This window comes from Chinchilla lanigera, unplaced genomic scaffold (assembly GCF_000276665.1).
Source record: "Chinchilla lanigera isolate Chin_1 unplaced genomic scaffold, ChiLan1.0 scaffold00049, whole genome shotgun sequence".
NCBI lineage: Eukaryota > Metazoa > Chordata > Mammalia > Rodentia > Chinchillidae > Chinchilla > Chinchilla lanigera.
Window position 1 is genome coordinate 15,568,973 of NW_004955450.1, and position 15,236 is coordinate 15,584,208.

General features: G+C 50.9%; 1 protein-coding gene across 2 annotated transcripts in view; it reads right to left on the reverse strand.

Annotated features, from left to right (window-relative positions):
- Positions 1 to 15,236, reverse strand: part of Ccnb2 (cyclin B2) — a 28,583-nt gene that overhangs the window by 10,099 nt on the left and 3,248 nt on the right. For both annotated transcript variants that reach the window (XM_005393834.2, XM_013518870.1), the window contains exons 2-7: positions 12,660 to 12,788; positions 12,450 to 12,560; positions 6,354 to 6,524; positions 6,111 to 6,269; positions 2,916 to 3,152; positions 2,428 to 2,568 (exon numbers count right to left, since the gene is read on the reverse strand). In XM_005393834.2, coding sequence (XP_005393891.1) covers positions 2,428 to 2,568; positions 2,916 to 3,152; positions 6,111 to 6,269; positions 6,354 to 6,524; positions 12,450 to 12,560; positions 12,660 to 12,788 — 948 coding nt within the window. The remainder of the gene's footprint in view (positions 1 to 2,427; positions 2,569 to 2,915; positions 3,153 to 6,110; positions 6,270 to 6,353; positions 6,525 to 12,449; positions 12,561 to 12,659; positions 12,789 to 15,236) is intronic.

Sequence of the window (15,236 nt, forward strand, 5' to 3'; positions counted from 1 at the left end):
TTCTAGGATTGATATAAATTAAATTTACTGCAGAGATTTTTTAAAAAGGGATATGGATAGGAAAGGAAGTTAAATTATCATTATTTTGTTGTTGCTGTTGGTACTGGAAATTGAATTCAGGACCTTGCACTTGCCAGGCAGGTGCTTGTGTCACTGAGCTACATCTCCAGCAAATTATCATTATTTGCAGTTGGCATGATCCTCTACACAGAAGACTTACAGAGAGAGAGAGAGAGAATATCCACATCAGTAAAATTAGAAATGAAAAAAGGTGAAATTACAGTGGATGCCACTGAAATCCAGAGGCTTGTTAGAAACTATTTTGAAGATTATATTCCAATAAATTCAAGATGAAATAGATAAATTCCTAGACACATATGACTTGAAACCACAGTTGAACCAAGAAGACATAAAAACCCTGAACAGACCAATAACAAGCAATGAACTTGATGCACAGGTCAAACCTGTACGAGCCAAGGAAGCCCAGGGTCCAGGGCACTCACCACTGAACTCTACTAGAACCTGACAGGACACCAGCACTCCTCAGACATCTCCGCGTAACTGAGGAGGAAGGAATGCTTCCCAACTCACCCCACAGGGCAGTGTCACTCTGAAAGCAAAGCTGGGCAAAGTCTCCACAAAAAAAGAAAATGTAGGCCAGTATCCTTGATGAACACAGATGCAAACATGCTCAATAAGATACTGCGTGTGTGTGCGTGTGCATGCGTGTGCACGCTTCACTGGGAATTGAACCCAGGGCTTTTGCACCAAGCTACATCCCCAGCTGTCCCTCCTTTCTTTTTTTAAAAGCCAAGTTTTGCTCAGGCTGAGCTCAAACTCACAACCCTCTTCCTTGAGCCTCCTGAGTGCTGGATTATAGGTGTATGTCACCACACCTGGTCTCCAGAAGATACATGCAAACAGAATTTAACAAATTGTGAAAAGTTATAAATAGAACTTAACAATGACTACAAAGATTATATACCATGACCTAACGGCTTTATGCCAAGGATGCAAGGATGGTTCAAGAGCCACAACTTAGTTCCTCTAATACATCACATAAACAGAGTCGATTAAAAAAAAAAAATCAAATGATCATCTCCACAGATAAAGAAAAAATCCTCTGACAGAATCTAATATTCCTTCATGCTAAAAACCATGATGAAAATAGCTGTAGAAGGACCTTACCTCAAACTGGTAACAGCTACATATGACAAACCCACGGCCAACCTCCCACAGAATGGGAAAAACTGAGTGCACTGCCTCTAAAGTCAGGAACGAGACCCGGTGCTTCACCCCTCAGTTCTGTAGAGCCCTCAAAACTTTAGCCAGAGCAATTAGGCAAGAAAAAGAAATAAAGGGATACAAATAGGAAAGGAAAAAGTAAATGACATGATCTTTCATGACAAGAAAAAGAAATAAAAGGATACAAATAGGAAAGGAAAAAGTACATGACATGATCTTTCATATATAAGACCCTAAAAACCTCACGAGAGATGCTTAGATCTGATAAACAACATCAGCAAAGTGTCAGGCTACAAAATCAACAGAGGTCTATAACATCCCTGTATATCAAGAATGAACCCACTGCCAGGCGTAGTGGCGCATGCCTGTAACCCTAGCACTTGGGAAGTGGTGACAGGAAGATCTCTGTCAGCTTGAGGCCAGCCTGCTCTATGAAGTGAGTCCAAAGCCAGCCTGAACTGCATAGCAAGATCTGGTCTCAAAAAACAAAATAAAACAAAAAAACAAACCCACCAAGAATGAACTCTGGAAAACAATCCCATTCACAACAGTCCAAAAAACTGGGCATGGTGATGCATGCCTTTATGTAATCCCAGCACTTGGATGGAGGCTGAGGCAGGAGGATCATTTGCAAGTTTGAGGTCAGCCTGGGCTACAGAGTGAGTTCAAGGTCAGCCTGAACTGCATATGGAGACCCTGCCTCAAAAAGACAAAGCAAAAACAAAGGGTCATGAGGGTGCTTACTGAGATCCTAGCCAGCTAGGAAGACAAGACAGGAGGATTGCAAGTTCTAGGCCAGCCTGGTCAACTTAGCAAAATCCTGTCTCAAAATCAAAAGGGCTGTGGGGGGGGGAGGTCAGGGGGTTGATCTCCGGCAAAGTCAAAAAGTTACACTGCATTATCTAAAAGCTAAGAAAAGGTTACAGTGCGACGTGCTCCTTCCCTCAGTACTCTACGCTCTTCCCACTGAGCGCCGGAGTCCAGACTCCTGGGCGCCCGCTCCTGCGTCTCCACGCTGCGTCACATACGGCAGGGCTGTCTGCGGTCTCCGCACGACCCGAGCGGCTGTCCTTCAACCTTCCCACTTTTGGCAACTGCTTCCCAGGCGGCGTGAAACGCCAGTCCTCCCCACCACACGGGCCTAAGTACCGTAGAGCCTAACTGCTCCGGTCCAGCACTCACCCATTTTCCTTGGCCCAGGACCTTCTGCGACAAGCAGGAGGCAGCCGCCGCGACCTTAGAAGGGTGGTAGTGCACCATGTCGTAGTCGGTGAGCGTCAGCTCCATCAGGTACTTGGCTAAGGTGTGCTGCTCCACGTCCACCTGCCAAGGACACTGCATTACACGCGGCGCAGGAGCGGCACAGCGGCACCAGCACCCGGCACCGCGCCAGGTGACCTGACGGCAAACCTTCTAGAGCTTTCCAAGATACAGACGGCCGGCTGCAGCGCAGCAGCCAGGCTCACCACCGCCGGCCCCCTCCATGGTGCTCAGGAAGTGCTCTACCGCACGGCGTGTTACAGACCCGAAGCTGAAGCCTATTCCCTTACGAGCTGCTGTGACCAGCAAGGACCAGTACCTGAAGGAAGCTTGCTAGCCACTCAGAAGCTCTCCCTTCACTAGGTCAGGTTCCCGGACTTCAAAGATACGACAGAGGCGCGGGCACTCACCTCCCCGGCTTTCGACGCCCGCCGTAAGAAATGCAGGGGCAGGGGGCGGCCCAACTCAAACTTCAGCTCTTTCAGGATGAGCGTTTCCATTTCTCGGATCTGGGCGCTGGTGTAGGCGTTGTCTGTGATGTAAACAAAGTCTTCGATATTCGGAGAAAACATCTCCTCGTACTTGGACGCCAGGAGCAGGGCGGTGATCCCCACCAGCTGGAGCTTCTTGCGGGAGACCGGCTGAGCCTGGGGGAAGAAAGGTGTCAGAGGTCACTCCCGCCGGACACCAGCCCATGGTCACCCAGTTGCCGAGGAGGGAAGAACCCAAGCCTGTTCGCCAGGTCCCTCGTGACCGCCCCCAGCCCCAGGGTGGGCTCATGGAGACGAGCTCAGGCAGGATAGCAGAGGACTTCAACGCACAGCTCGAGGGCTGCCCCAATCCTCGCCAGAGCCACCAGCTTCAGCTTGAACACATCTTTCATTTTTTTTTCTGGTCTTTTTGAGACGGGGTCTCGCTATGCAGGTCAGGCTGGCCTTGAGCTCACTTTGTAGCCCAGGCTGGTCTTGCACTCACAACGATCCTCCTGCCTCAGCCTCCCGGGTGCTGGGATTACAGGCATGCACACTACGCCCGGCTTGAACAGATCTTTCAACTGTGCCTCAGCGTCAGGGAAAATCCGAGTGTCGGGCAGTGGTGGCCAAACTGTGGTCTGTTTGTATCATTAAAAGCTCTAAAAGGTTCGCCATCACTGGGCGGGGCCCAAGTATTTCCTGCAGCTGCCTTCCCTCCTTCCTCCCCCAGTACTGGGATTGAACGCCAGGCCTTTGTCTTGAGCTACATCTGTACTTAGAAGCCTCCTGCCTCAGCCTTCCAGAGTGCTGAGGTTATAGGCCTGCACTACACCTGGCTCTTTTTTTAATTAATTTATTTTTTGATTTTTTGAGACAGGGTCTCGTTATACAGCCCAAGTTGGCCTCAAACTCCTGTCAGTCCTCCTGCCTTGGCCTCCTGGGCCAGGCTTTCTTTTTTTTGTTGTTGTTCTTGCTTCAGCTCTCTCTGTTGAAAATCTACATAAAGGGGCTGGGGACTTAGCTCAGCCGCACAGCGCCTGCCTGGTAAGCGCGACGATCGCCAGGTACCGGAAAAAAAACAACAGAAAACAAAATCTACATAAAATATTGCTGTGCTTTCCCACCCAATGAGTACTCTGTACTGAGAACCACAGAATCCATGTTTACTTAGTATTTTATTTATTTATTTGGTCTTTTGAGACAGGGTCTCACTGTGCAGTTCAGGCTGGTCTTGCTCAGGGCATTATGAAATTAATTATTGCTACACTGTTTGTGTAAAATTTGCACTTGACCTCGCCTTCCATTAACGTTGGTTCTGAATTCCTGACTGCAGGGCTACCACTGGGTAATTAGCACCTGCGCGGCTTACATCTGGCGTGTGTTTGTTACGTGCACGAACTGTGTTCACTGTGTGTAAACAGTCAGTATTTCATGCTTCTCAGCTTACTTTATGCTCCAGATTCTCAGGACACGCAATACGCATACTGTCTTCCTTTAAGGAAAAAAAAGCAGGGCATGTGTGGTGATGCATACCTGCAATCCCAGCACTCAGGAGGCTGAGGCAAGAGGATCTCAGAAAGTTCAAGGTCCGCCTGGGCTGCACCATGAGTTCAAAGCCAGCCTAAACTATGGAGTGAGACCCTGATTCAAAAAAATAAAATAAAATAAAATCCTCAGGGGCTGGGGATGTACCTCAGTGGAATAGCACCTGCCTGTCAAGTGCAAGGTCCTGAGTTCAATTCCTGGCACCAAAAAATCAAATCCTTCCTCTTATTTCTATAGCAATTCTATACTATGAGGATGGTTTTTTTGTTGTTTTTTTTTTTTGTTTTTTTTTTTTTGGTTTTTCTCCGGTACCAGGAACCGAACTCACGACCTTGTACTTGCCAGGCAGGCGCTTTGCCACTGAGCTAAATCCCCAGCCCCACTATGAGGATGTTTTTGATTTGCAATGTCCCCTAAAACTCAATGGCTAAGGGCTCGACTGTGAGCTGACAGGCTGGCCAGAAGTGACTGATCATGAGGACTCTAACGAATTAATCCATGAATGGCTTCCTAGCTCAGGCCTTACAAGGAGGCGGGGCCTGGCCAGGGGACGCAGCCCCAGGGCCTGGCTGTGGAAGGCGCCACCCCTCCCAGCTCCTTTCTCCAGGCTTGACCCTCGCTCTGCTGCTTTGCTGAGTCAGCAGTTCCCGCAGCCTTAAAGCCATGAGCCGGACAAGCATGCACTAAAACTTCTGCAGTCGGGAGCCAAGAAAACCTCTCCTCCCTTGAAGACTCTCTCATTTTAAAGCAGGGTGGCCAGGCGAGGCAGCACACGCCTGTAACCCCAGCACTCGGGAGGCTGAGGCAGGAGGATCACTGCAAGTTCAAGACCAGCCTGAGCTACAAAGCGAGCTGAAGCCAGCCTGAACTGCATAGCGAGACCCTGTCTCAAAAATAAATAAATAAATGGAGCAGATTAGCACACACGGTTAATGGTACAAGCAGGCTTGAGAACCAGCGTCCAAACGAAGCCGGCTCTGAGCTGCTTCTTACCCCAGCTACGGGGTGCTTTCCCCGACGAATGACTCTGGCTGCTCGGCACAGGCCAGGCATCCCTACGCCAAAACTCTGATATGTGAAATGCTCCCAAATCCAAAACTTTTTGCACGCTCATGTGACACTGCACGTGCAAAATCCCACACCTAACGGCCTGTGAGTGGCAGTGCGAAACGGGTGCACTCAAAATGTTTACAGAATCCCCTCCAGACTCCACGTCTGGGGTGCGGATGAGACAAGCAGCTCTGGGTTTCCACGTGGGTCCCACCCCCGGGATGCTCCCCTGCACAGGCGCAGACGCCCCAAACCCTAAGCAAACCTAACACCGGAAGCACTTCCGGCCCCAAGCTCTTGGGGTGAGGGGCAATCAGTATTTTTCCCTGAGCCCCTCAGAGCTGCTTCCTGACGGAACGACCAGCGGCGGCCAACACCACCGAAGGGCCGTCACACTCGGGCTACTTCCCTCTGCAGCACCCCAAGTTCTTCGGGGCCTCCTAACTTGGCTTTCGGTCGCGTCTTCCGAGGGCCCCCAGTGTCACCGTAAGGCAGCGCTCAGCGAGCCCCAGGCCCAAGCCCCGGGGGCGTGCTTACCTGCAGGAAGCGGTCCATGATGGCCACGCACATGTACAGGGTTTCCTGCAGGAGTCGGAACTTGGAGTGCACTTGCACCAGCCAGTCCACCAGGATGGCGCGCATGCGTCCGTTTATGTCTCTTCCATCTAGGAAGCGCGGGCTGATGGACTGCAGCACCTGAGGTGGAATGGAGAAGTTTCAAGAGCTGACCTCGTTTTCCTCCCACGCTGCCTGGACCGCCCCGCTGCCCGGGCCACCCACCTCGAGCTGCCGCAGGTACTGGTAGATGTCCTTGACGTAGTCGCTGCAGAGCTGGGGGTTCTCCCAGTCTTCAGTGTCAATGTCCTCGACTTTGCAGAGCAGGGTGTCCGAGAAGGCTTGGCAGAGGTTCTCCTCCTTCATGGAGACGTCCTCGGGGGTGGGAGAAGGGCCCTGGGCCGACAAACGCAAGCACGTGTGTTCCCGCCTCTCTGCCTCCAGCGCCCAATCACCCAGCACGCTGCAGTTTGCTTCTGTCTCCCGTGTACGACTTCCTGTCCGCCGCTGCCAAAACCTAAGCTCTGTGATCTTCAGTTTACTCAGTCGGTCCCCTGTGTGCACTGAACTACCTCAAACACCCACGTGAACACAGCAGGTGCACAGTGGCAGAAGCCGGGCGTGGCACTGCACCCCTATAATCCCAGCATTTAGGAGGCTGAGGCAGGAGAATTGCGATGAGTTCAAGGCCAGCCCGAAGGACACAACAAAACCCCGTCTCAACAACAGACAAACAAACAAAAAAGGCAGAGCCCTAACTCCTGGGTGCAGAATCCTGGAGCTGATCTTGCACTAAAGCGGCAATCTCTCTGCAAGCAAAAGCTTTCTGTTCTTCAGCTAACCCTAAACCGAGGAACTGGTGACTACACTCAGAAAAGTGAACCCCAGCCTGTGAGCGAGACAGAGCAAGTGCACGGCCTAGTACTGTGCCTTGCAGTCATGACTGGGTGATCATTTACAGAAATCACACAAATTAAGACTATAAAATTAAAAGGTATCTTTTGTACTGAAGTATAGATGAAGCCATCACAGGAAAAAGGAGTAAGAGTCCTTCTCAAAATAAAGCCTGGTCTCTACAGAATGTGTACAGAATAAAATACAAAGAGAGCTTGTAGAATAAAGCAGTTCTACGGTAACTTATATTCAGGGTCAATAATAATAGTTCCCAATCTTAAGGACACAATAACAGGAGAAAAAAAAGCAGGGACTTTTGTTGTGTCTTTTGAGACAAGGCCTCCCTGTGCTGTCCAGGCTGGCCTCAAACTCCCAATCCTCCTGCCTCAGCCTCCCAGCTGCCCTCCCTTCTAACTCAAAGGTCCTAAGCAGGCAGAGCCAGGTGAGCACGGGCCCGGCAGGTGCAGATGCCATGGGTTCAAGAACTCACAAGCCCCAGGGCCCGGTGCACATGAGCTGAAAACAGCTGCTGGGGCATCATGCCGGGCAACGCCCTGGGCAGGCCAACCAGGCAAAAGGAAAGCCGGAGACGACAAGCACCCGAGGGAGCGTGGGCAGGCGCGGTGGCCAGGCGCGGTGGCCGGGCCGCACAGGTGGGAGAAGAGGGCTGGAAGGGGCGAGCCCTGCCCCCTGCAGCTTAGACCAGCTCCACAGGAAAAGCCAGATGGGGCGCAGGGCGGTGCAGCTTACTAAGTACACTGCCGCAAATTTATTCACAGCGAGGCATCATCAAACCTTCCCCGGCAAGGTGGGCAGTCCAGGAAGTGTGGTTTAGAGGAAGGGCCAGAGGCTTCGCCCTGTCCCCACGCAGTCTCAGCAGTTCAAACACTGCACTGCATCCACCTCCAAAGCGTGCCTCAGTTTAGCCACATCCAGGAGCCTCCAGGATAACACAGCTCCCGCGCTGGCCCGCTGGAGGGAAAGGCTGCAAAGCGTGCCTCCGGGCTCCGTGTCCCCGCTCTGCGCTCTGCCGTCTCTCTGCTCACCCGCTCAGCGCCCTCGGCCCAGCAAGTACTTGGGCAGCAGAACCAGGACGGCTCAACGACCGTCCCAGCTCCTACACAAGAGGCGAGCGGAGAGGTCGGTGGGCGCCCAAGGCCGGAGAGGGGACGTGAGCGAGGGAGGAGGGCATCGGAGGATGGCAGCAAGTACGGCAGGGAGGAGGGGCTGGGCAGCTACACAGGGCCTGACCGCAGACAATGACAGCACGGTGTGCACGTCACACAGGCTGCAAGAAAGGGCTGGGGACCAGGCGTGGTGGCGCACACCTATAATCCCAGCACTCGGGAGGCTGAGGCAGGAGGATCACTGTGAGTTCCAGGCCAGCCTGGGCTACATAGTGATACTCTGGGTCAAAAAAAAGATTGTGACTGTCCCACCATAAGGAAATGATACATGTGTGATGCTTACTCTGAGCAGTATACAATGTATTCATGCTCTGAAACACCACACGGCTCCTCATTAATAATGTCTATGTAGCAGTTAAAACTGGGATTACTACAGGAAGAAAGAAAACACTCCACATCTTCCCCGACAAATACTTAAAGTCTTTGAAATAACAAAAGCGGCCTGCAAATAAAAACCTCCCAGTGAGACCAACGGACTGGTAAGCAGACCTCGGAGACAACTGCAGAGTCGGGTCAGAAGCCGTGAGGACGGCGCGGCTGGAGCAGCTCGCCGGTGAGGCCCGGGCGGCAGCGGGAGCGAGGATTCTCAGCTCCAGAGGGTGGACTGACGTCAGTACGCAAACGCACAGCTATTCACACGTCCTGACTGAACAGAAGCCCCCACTATTTAGGAAATTTACGACGAATAGCTCCAGCACGACAGGAAGGCTGCCGGGAGCCGCCGGCTCTGGGCAGACAGCTGGTGATCCGTAGCAGAAAGCTGAGGCCCCACAGGGCTGCAGAAAGGCAAAGCGGCCGCCGTGATCGCTTCCGGAATGCAGCAGACACCAAACCGGGGGCAGTACAGTGACCTCGGATCCCCCCACGCCCTCTGCACGCCCGTGTTGTGTGTTGTAATTATGGCTGTTTCCGCTGTAGTTAAAATAAAAGCCCCTCTTCAATGCAAACGCTGCTCCCCCTCACAAGTGCACTGAGAAAGCCTGCCGTGAAACACGCCCACGCCTGCATGGGGGCCGTGCGCATGTGAGCTGACTCCCTCCGGGTGTCCTCGTGTGGCGACCGCACACTCCACTCCCGGCTCCCCACGGACTGGAAGCGGCACGGGGAGCGCCGTGGGGCCGGGCTGATGGTTCATCCTACTTGGTGGCCCAGGGCCAGCGAGCGAGGCCCTGTGATAACTCATCTCCTTCCTTTCAAACTGCTCAGGTTTCACCAGGGCCTGGACAGTCAGGCACACACTTTCCTCCACACTTTCTCCAGCCTAAGTCCTGTGAACGCCTGGAATTCTGCTCTCACCGAGGCCCCTGAGGGCCGCTGCCTCAGAGCCCCTCCAGGATGGCGGAGAGCACGGTAGGGATTCGGGAATGCCTCTGGAACGCGGCTCTCTTGCCCACAACCAGTACACTTTCTAGGACAGCGGCTGGACACGCGTGTGCTCAGCTGACATTTGCAGCACAGGGAGGACTGCGAAGAAGCCGGTGGTGGAGCGGGCAGGCAGAGGCGCTCGGCTGCAGAAGGCAGGGCTCCACTGGCCGCGGGCACTGAATGGGCCTCACCGCAGGATTCGCAAGCTCATGTAACTGAACTGGAAATAACTCTCCATGATTCCAGATAACTTGGAAAACCAGAATATCCAGCTTTACTTTTTCATCACAGAAGTGATCTTTGCTAAGGACAGAGCTCAAGGTCCATCATGGTTTTTGTTTCGTATGAGTCAGTGTCTCTCTGTGTAATCCAGGCTGGCCTTGAACTCACTACATAGCCCAGGCTGGCCTTGAACCCATGGTGATCCTCCTGCCTCAGCCTTCTGAGTGCTGGGATTACAGGCATGCACCACCATGCCCAGCTAGGTCTATCATGTTTTATTCTGAAATGCTAAAAGTTGCCAAGAAGCGAGAGGAAAAGGATTTAGCCAAGGGTATGGTGTAAAGGGAACTCAGAGGGGAGAGTTACACAGGTCACAAAGAAGCAGGTCCTGTCTTTCCTTTCATGACACTTCTTTGGTTCTTCTCTCCCTCCCTTTCTCTCTCCCCTGTCCCTCCCTGCTTTTGCAACACTGAGGATTGAACCCGGGAAGCACAGGTTAAGCTACATCCCCAACTTGTGCTTCGGTTTTTTGGGTTTTATTTGTTTTGAGGCAGGGTCTCACTAAGTTGCCTGGGCCATTCTCAAACTTTCAACCAACCTGGCCCAGCCCCCCAGAAGCAGAGAATACAGCTGAGCGACGTGGCGCACGCCTGTAATCCCAGCACTCGGGAGGCTGAGGCAGGAGGATCATTGCAAGTTTGAGGCCAGCCTGGGCTACATAAGTGAGCTCAAGGCCAGCCTGAACTGCATAGCGAGACCTTGTCTCAAAAAGACAAAAGAAAAAACAGAAAAGAAAAAAAAGGAGAGATTACAGACGTATGTCACTGTGCCTGGTGCCTTTTTTTTAATTGCCCCGTACTTTCCCCTTCTCCAAATAGTGATTCATGTACGTACAGTGAAAGTTTGGAAGTTGTAAGAAAATGAAAGCCAACCTTAAACCCAACATAAAAGTCAAAAATAATTACCATCAATATTTTACATGGAAATGCATCTGTAAGAGCAAATTTGGTTTCGCATTGGTATATCCTATGCAATCATCCAATTTTTCCTATTGAACAATATAAGCATTTTGACATTTTAAATGTTGTACTATAACATGATATTTATGGCTGTCCAGGAACTGGGAGTGACTCCGTGCCCAGGGGAGCTCCAGGCTGGCGCGAGGGTCCCTCGCCCTGCTGGACACCACGGTACCTCCTAGGGCTGCCTTCACCATGCCACCCTCCTGGACACAGGTCAACTTCCGTGCCACCTAACAGGGTAAAATCCCAATTCTGAAACCTGCAAGTCCACTGCAACCTTCTGCCCAAGCTCACGCAAGCCTCTGACTCAACTCAGGCCTGCGGGCGCCCTGGCCAAGCACGTTACGGGCACTATGGTGCCCTGATTTCTGCTGCTGCTGCACTGATCTCCACAAAGGCCCGCCTCTGTGGAGGACCATCTGGAGGACTCTCCCTGAAGGGGGAGCAACTGTCTCCACGTTGGCTGAGCCTGGCCCTGTTTCCACGTATTGATGTGTGCAGAGCCGGCTAGCACTTTTCCTTATCCGTCAATTGGCTTTAAGCAGTGCAAATCGGTCCAGCCGAGGTGCTGATGGGTAGTCTTTGAAGAAAAGTGACAGGGCAGAGTTTCCCCACCCCACTAGCTCCCAAATAAACATGTGTGAGCCGGGCAGGGAGGGACGGAGAGCCGAGCTCCACGCTGTTGGCTGGTATCGAGCCTCAAGATAAAAGGCAATGACTTCCTGAGGCATAAAATATTGCATATCAGAGCGGATCCCAAAACATGGGATACTGCCTCAGTTGTGTCATGCAGACTATTCTTTCTGCAGATCCCTCTCTCTGCATACGGCAGAGGTGATTTGGGGCCTCCTAACTAGCCCCAAAGCTCACAGCCGAACATACTTCCTGCCATTCTCGGTCGCTCATCTCCGAGCCACTCCCTTCTTCATGAATGAAGAAAACCTGGGTTCCCATTGGGTCGAGGCCTGTGTTCCGGAAGCCATCATCATGGCTGGACTCAGGACCCCGTGGCCCCATAACTACAAATATGCCTCAGTGTCTTCATTCTCGCCATGGGCTGCACTGGAAGTGGTAGATTGGAACTAACTCCCTAGGATTCCAATAACTTTCCCCTGGGATGACAAATATAATCCTCCCAGACCGTGACGAGGGCCAGCAAGGGCTGCACATACCCTTTCCTATCAGCGGCTCTCTAACCTTAAAAGTCACCAATCGGGATGAGGGTTCTCTGAAGGTGAGAAGTCTCCTCAGCAGACCTCCCCATCAGCAGCTGGGTATGTATATATAGTAAGCATTCAACAGGGAGAGTATATCCAATGTTTTCTTGTGAAATACTTCCAACGCCCTGCACAGTAAGGTAAGTTTTGACCTGGAAAGTGTGAAGAAGCTGCTGTTCTTATGTTGGGTTATTTTAACTTCCTGCTGTGACCACTAGAAGTATCTAGATATCAAGGTAGTTTGCATGGCTCCTCGAGGTCTAACATTGAGGTACTGAATAGAAAAGGACTATGCATTCACTTCCAGGCGCAGCCCCAGCCGTGAACTTTCTTCCGCAGTCACAGCACGGATCACGGCACCCTCGCAGTCTAGCCAGACTCCTCCCGGAAGTACTTGTAAATAGCACCTCCTACCTTGGGAGCCAGCATTTCCATCTGGACGGGTTTCACAGAAGCAGTAGGTTTCAGTTTGCTGACATTCGTTGCTCTGGCGAGTTGACCTGGTGCTCTGGTGTTCTGAGCCTTCTACAAGGAAAGAGAAACTCAGACGGGGCGGAACAGCCGGCGGGTGCCCCTGTGCCACACCCAATCACCTCTCCTCCATTTCCAGCTCCTGCCTGTTACCTTAGCAGCTTGGGCTCCTCTGGTCGTAACTCTGTTTCCAATTTCTTCTAAAACTGCACGCCTGACAGTCACATGACTCTTAGCTTTAGAATTAACTCCTGTGTCAATATTGTCCAAATCACTGGACACCTAGAAAACAAAGTAGATAAAGCAATAAAATAATTTAAAATACCTAATGCCAGATACTCAAATTTAGGATTGCTTTGGGAGCCGGGCGGTGCATGCCCGTAAACATAGCACTTGGGAGGCTGAGGCAGGACTGCCGTGAGTTCAAGGCCAGCCTGAGCTGCAGAGTGAGAACCTATCTCAAAAAAAGAAAAACGGGAGGGGAGAAAGAGTTGCTTTGGGAAAAGTGAATATGCTGAGATCTATTTGCAAGGGGGAACCGTCACCTTTTAGGGAGCCTAACTATGCTGCTTACAATTGGTAGATCGTGCTAAATCAGGCAAATCGCCCACCCACCTTACCTGTAATACTGATTCTCCGACCGACCTGGCAGAACTATTCTGATCTTTCCAGTGGGCTTTCCTTTCAGAGAACTTAAAGCTTCATAGATAAATGACTTGCTCATGTCACTAGTCAGAAAGCCCTGTAGGTCAGTCATGTAGTTAAAACCCTTCTTCTACAGAGGTTAATAACACGGGCACTTAGATGAAAATAAAAGCTCTAGCATCCATAGTAAACAATAAGCTTGCTTGTTTAAAAACCTGATGCTTAAAACCTAAACTGGTCTTATTATTCCATTCTAGAAATAAGAAATGCTCCTGCAGAGATGATCTTTCACAAATACTGCTTTTAAAAAATGAGCTTGACACCTGTAAGGCTAGCACTCTGAGAGGCTGAGGCAGGAGGACCCCAAGTTGCAACCCAGCCTGGGCAATTGAGTGGCTCAGTGAGACTCAGTCTCAAAATAAAATACCAAAAGGGCCCAGGATATCGTTCAGTGCCAAGGCCCTGTTCAATGCCCAGGACAGGAAGGGGGTATAGTATAGACTCTTATATTAAGGAGCTTAGAACGAAAATGGTTTTCTTGGATAAAATAGTTATAAGCTCCCAAACTGGGAAAGTTAGAATTGTATGGAAGAAATGCCATTTAATCTACAGTGTTTAGCTGGGCATGGTGGCGCATGCCTGCCTGTAATCCCAGCACTCGGGAGGCTCAGGCAAAAGGATCGTTGCGAGTTCAAGACCAGCCTGGGCTACAAAGTGAGCTCAAGGCCAGCCTGAACTACATAGCGAGACCCTGTCTCAAAAAAAAAAAAAAAGAGATTAAAAAAAAAAACCAAACCTACTGTATTTGACTTTAAGCGGCTTTTTCCAGAATATACTTAAAAACTTGCTACCAAAAGAAAATCATGCCAACAGAGTTTATTTCATTGTCAAAATGATCAACATTTTGTGAGAAAAAGCAGCATATCACAAGCCAAGATTACTAAAAACTCCCATGGGCCAGGGATATAGCTCAGTGGCACAAGCACCTGCCTGGCAAGCGCAAGGTCCTGAGTTTGATCCCCAGTACCGCAAAAAAAAAAAAAAAAATTTTTAAATAAAAACGCCCAACAGGGGGCTTCAAAACTGACATTTCTGAATAGAAAGAATTTGACTATTAAATAATTTCATAGGATAAATTAGTCAAAAATTAGTTGTTAGGTGGGCGTTGTGGTGCACACCTGTAATCCCAGCACTCAGGAAGCTGAGGCAGGAGGATCGCTGCAAGTTTCAGACCAGCCAGGGTTACAAAGTGAGCTCAAGGTCAGCCTGAACTACATAGCAAGACCCTGTCTCAAAAAGAAAAAAAAAAAAAAATTACTTGTTAGCTGGGCTTAGTGATGCATGACTGTAATCCTAGCACTCCGGAGGCTGAGGAAGGAGGATCAGCATGAGTTGGAGCCCAGCCTGTGTTATACAGTGAGTTCAGGGGCACCCCAAACTACATACCAAGACCCTGCCTCCAAACAGAGCAAAATTAACTCATTAATTTACATTTTTTTTAAATTATGGGACTTGTTAGTTGATCGTGGTACAAGAGGACACGAGCAGCAGATGCGCATATGGGGTATTCAGGGTTAGGCTGTCAAAGCCCACAGTGTTCAGTTTTCCAGTTATGAGCTGCTAGCTTTAAAAAGGGTCTGAAAGCTCAGTGCCAATGGGGTGAAGCCTGGTCATGTGACCGAGTTTAAATTCATCTGGAAAGGAAAACTGGCGGCTTTTAACTCGCGCGACAGCCAGGACAATGCAGCTCAGCTGTGCGGGGCACTAGTTTTTTTTCAACAAAAGTAGATCCGGCTACGACGCAGCCCCACAGGTCCACCCCTAACATTCCTGCACCGCCTCCGCTTTCACAAAGACGGGCGAATCGGGACCCTGGTTTTTTTTGTTTGTTTGTTTGTTTGTTTGTTTGTTTTCCCGGTACCGGGAATCGAACTCACGACGTCGCGCTTGCCAGGCAGGCGCTGTGCCGCTGAGCTCAGTCCCCGGCCCCGGCTCTTCGGAGGGCCGAGCTGAGGGCTTCTGGCCGCGGGACCCCGTCCTCTGCGGACACGGCGCGAAACGTGGCACACGCGGGGCAGCCCCGGC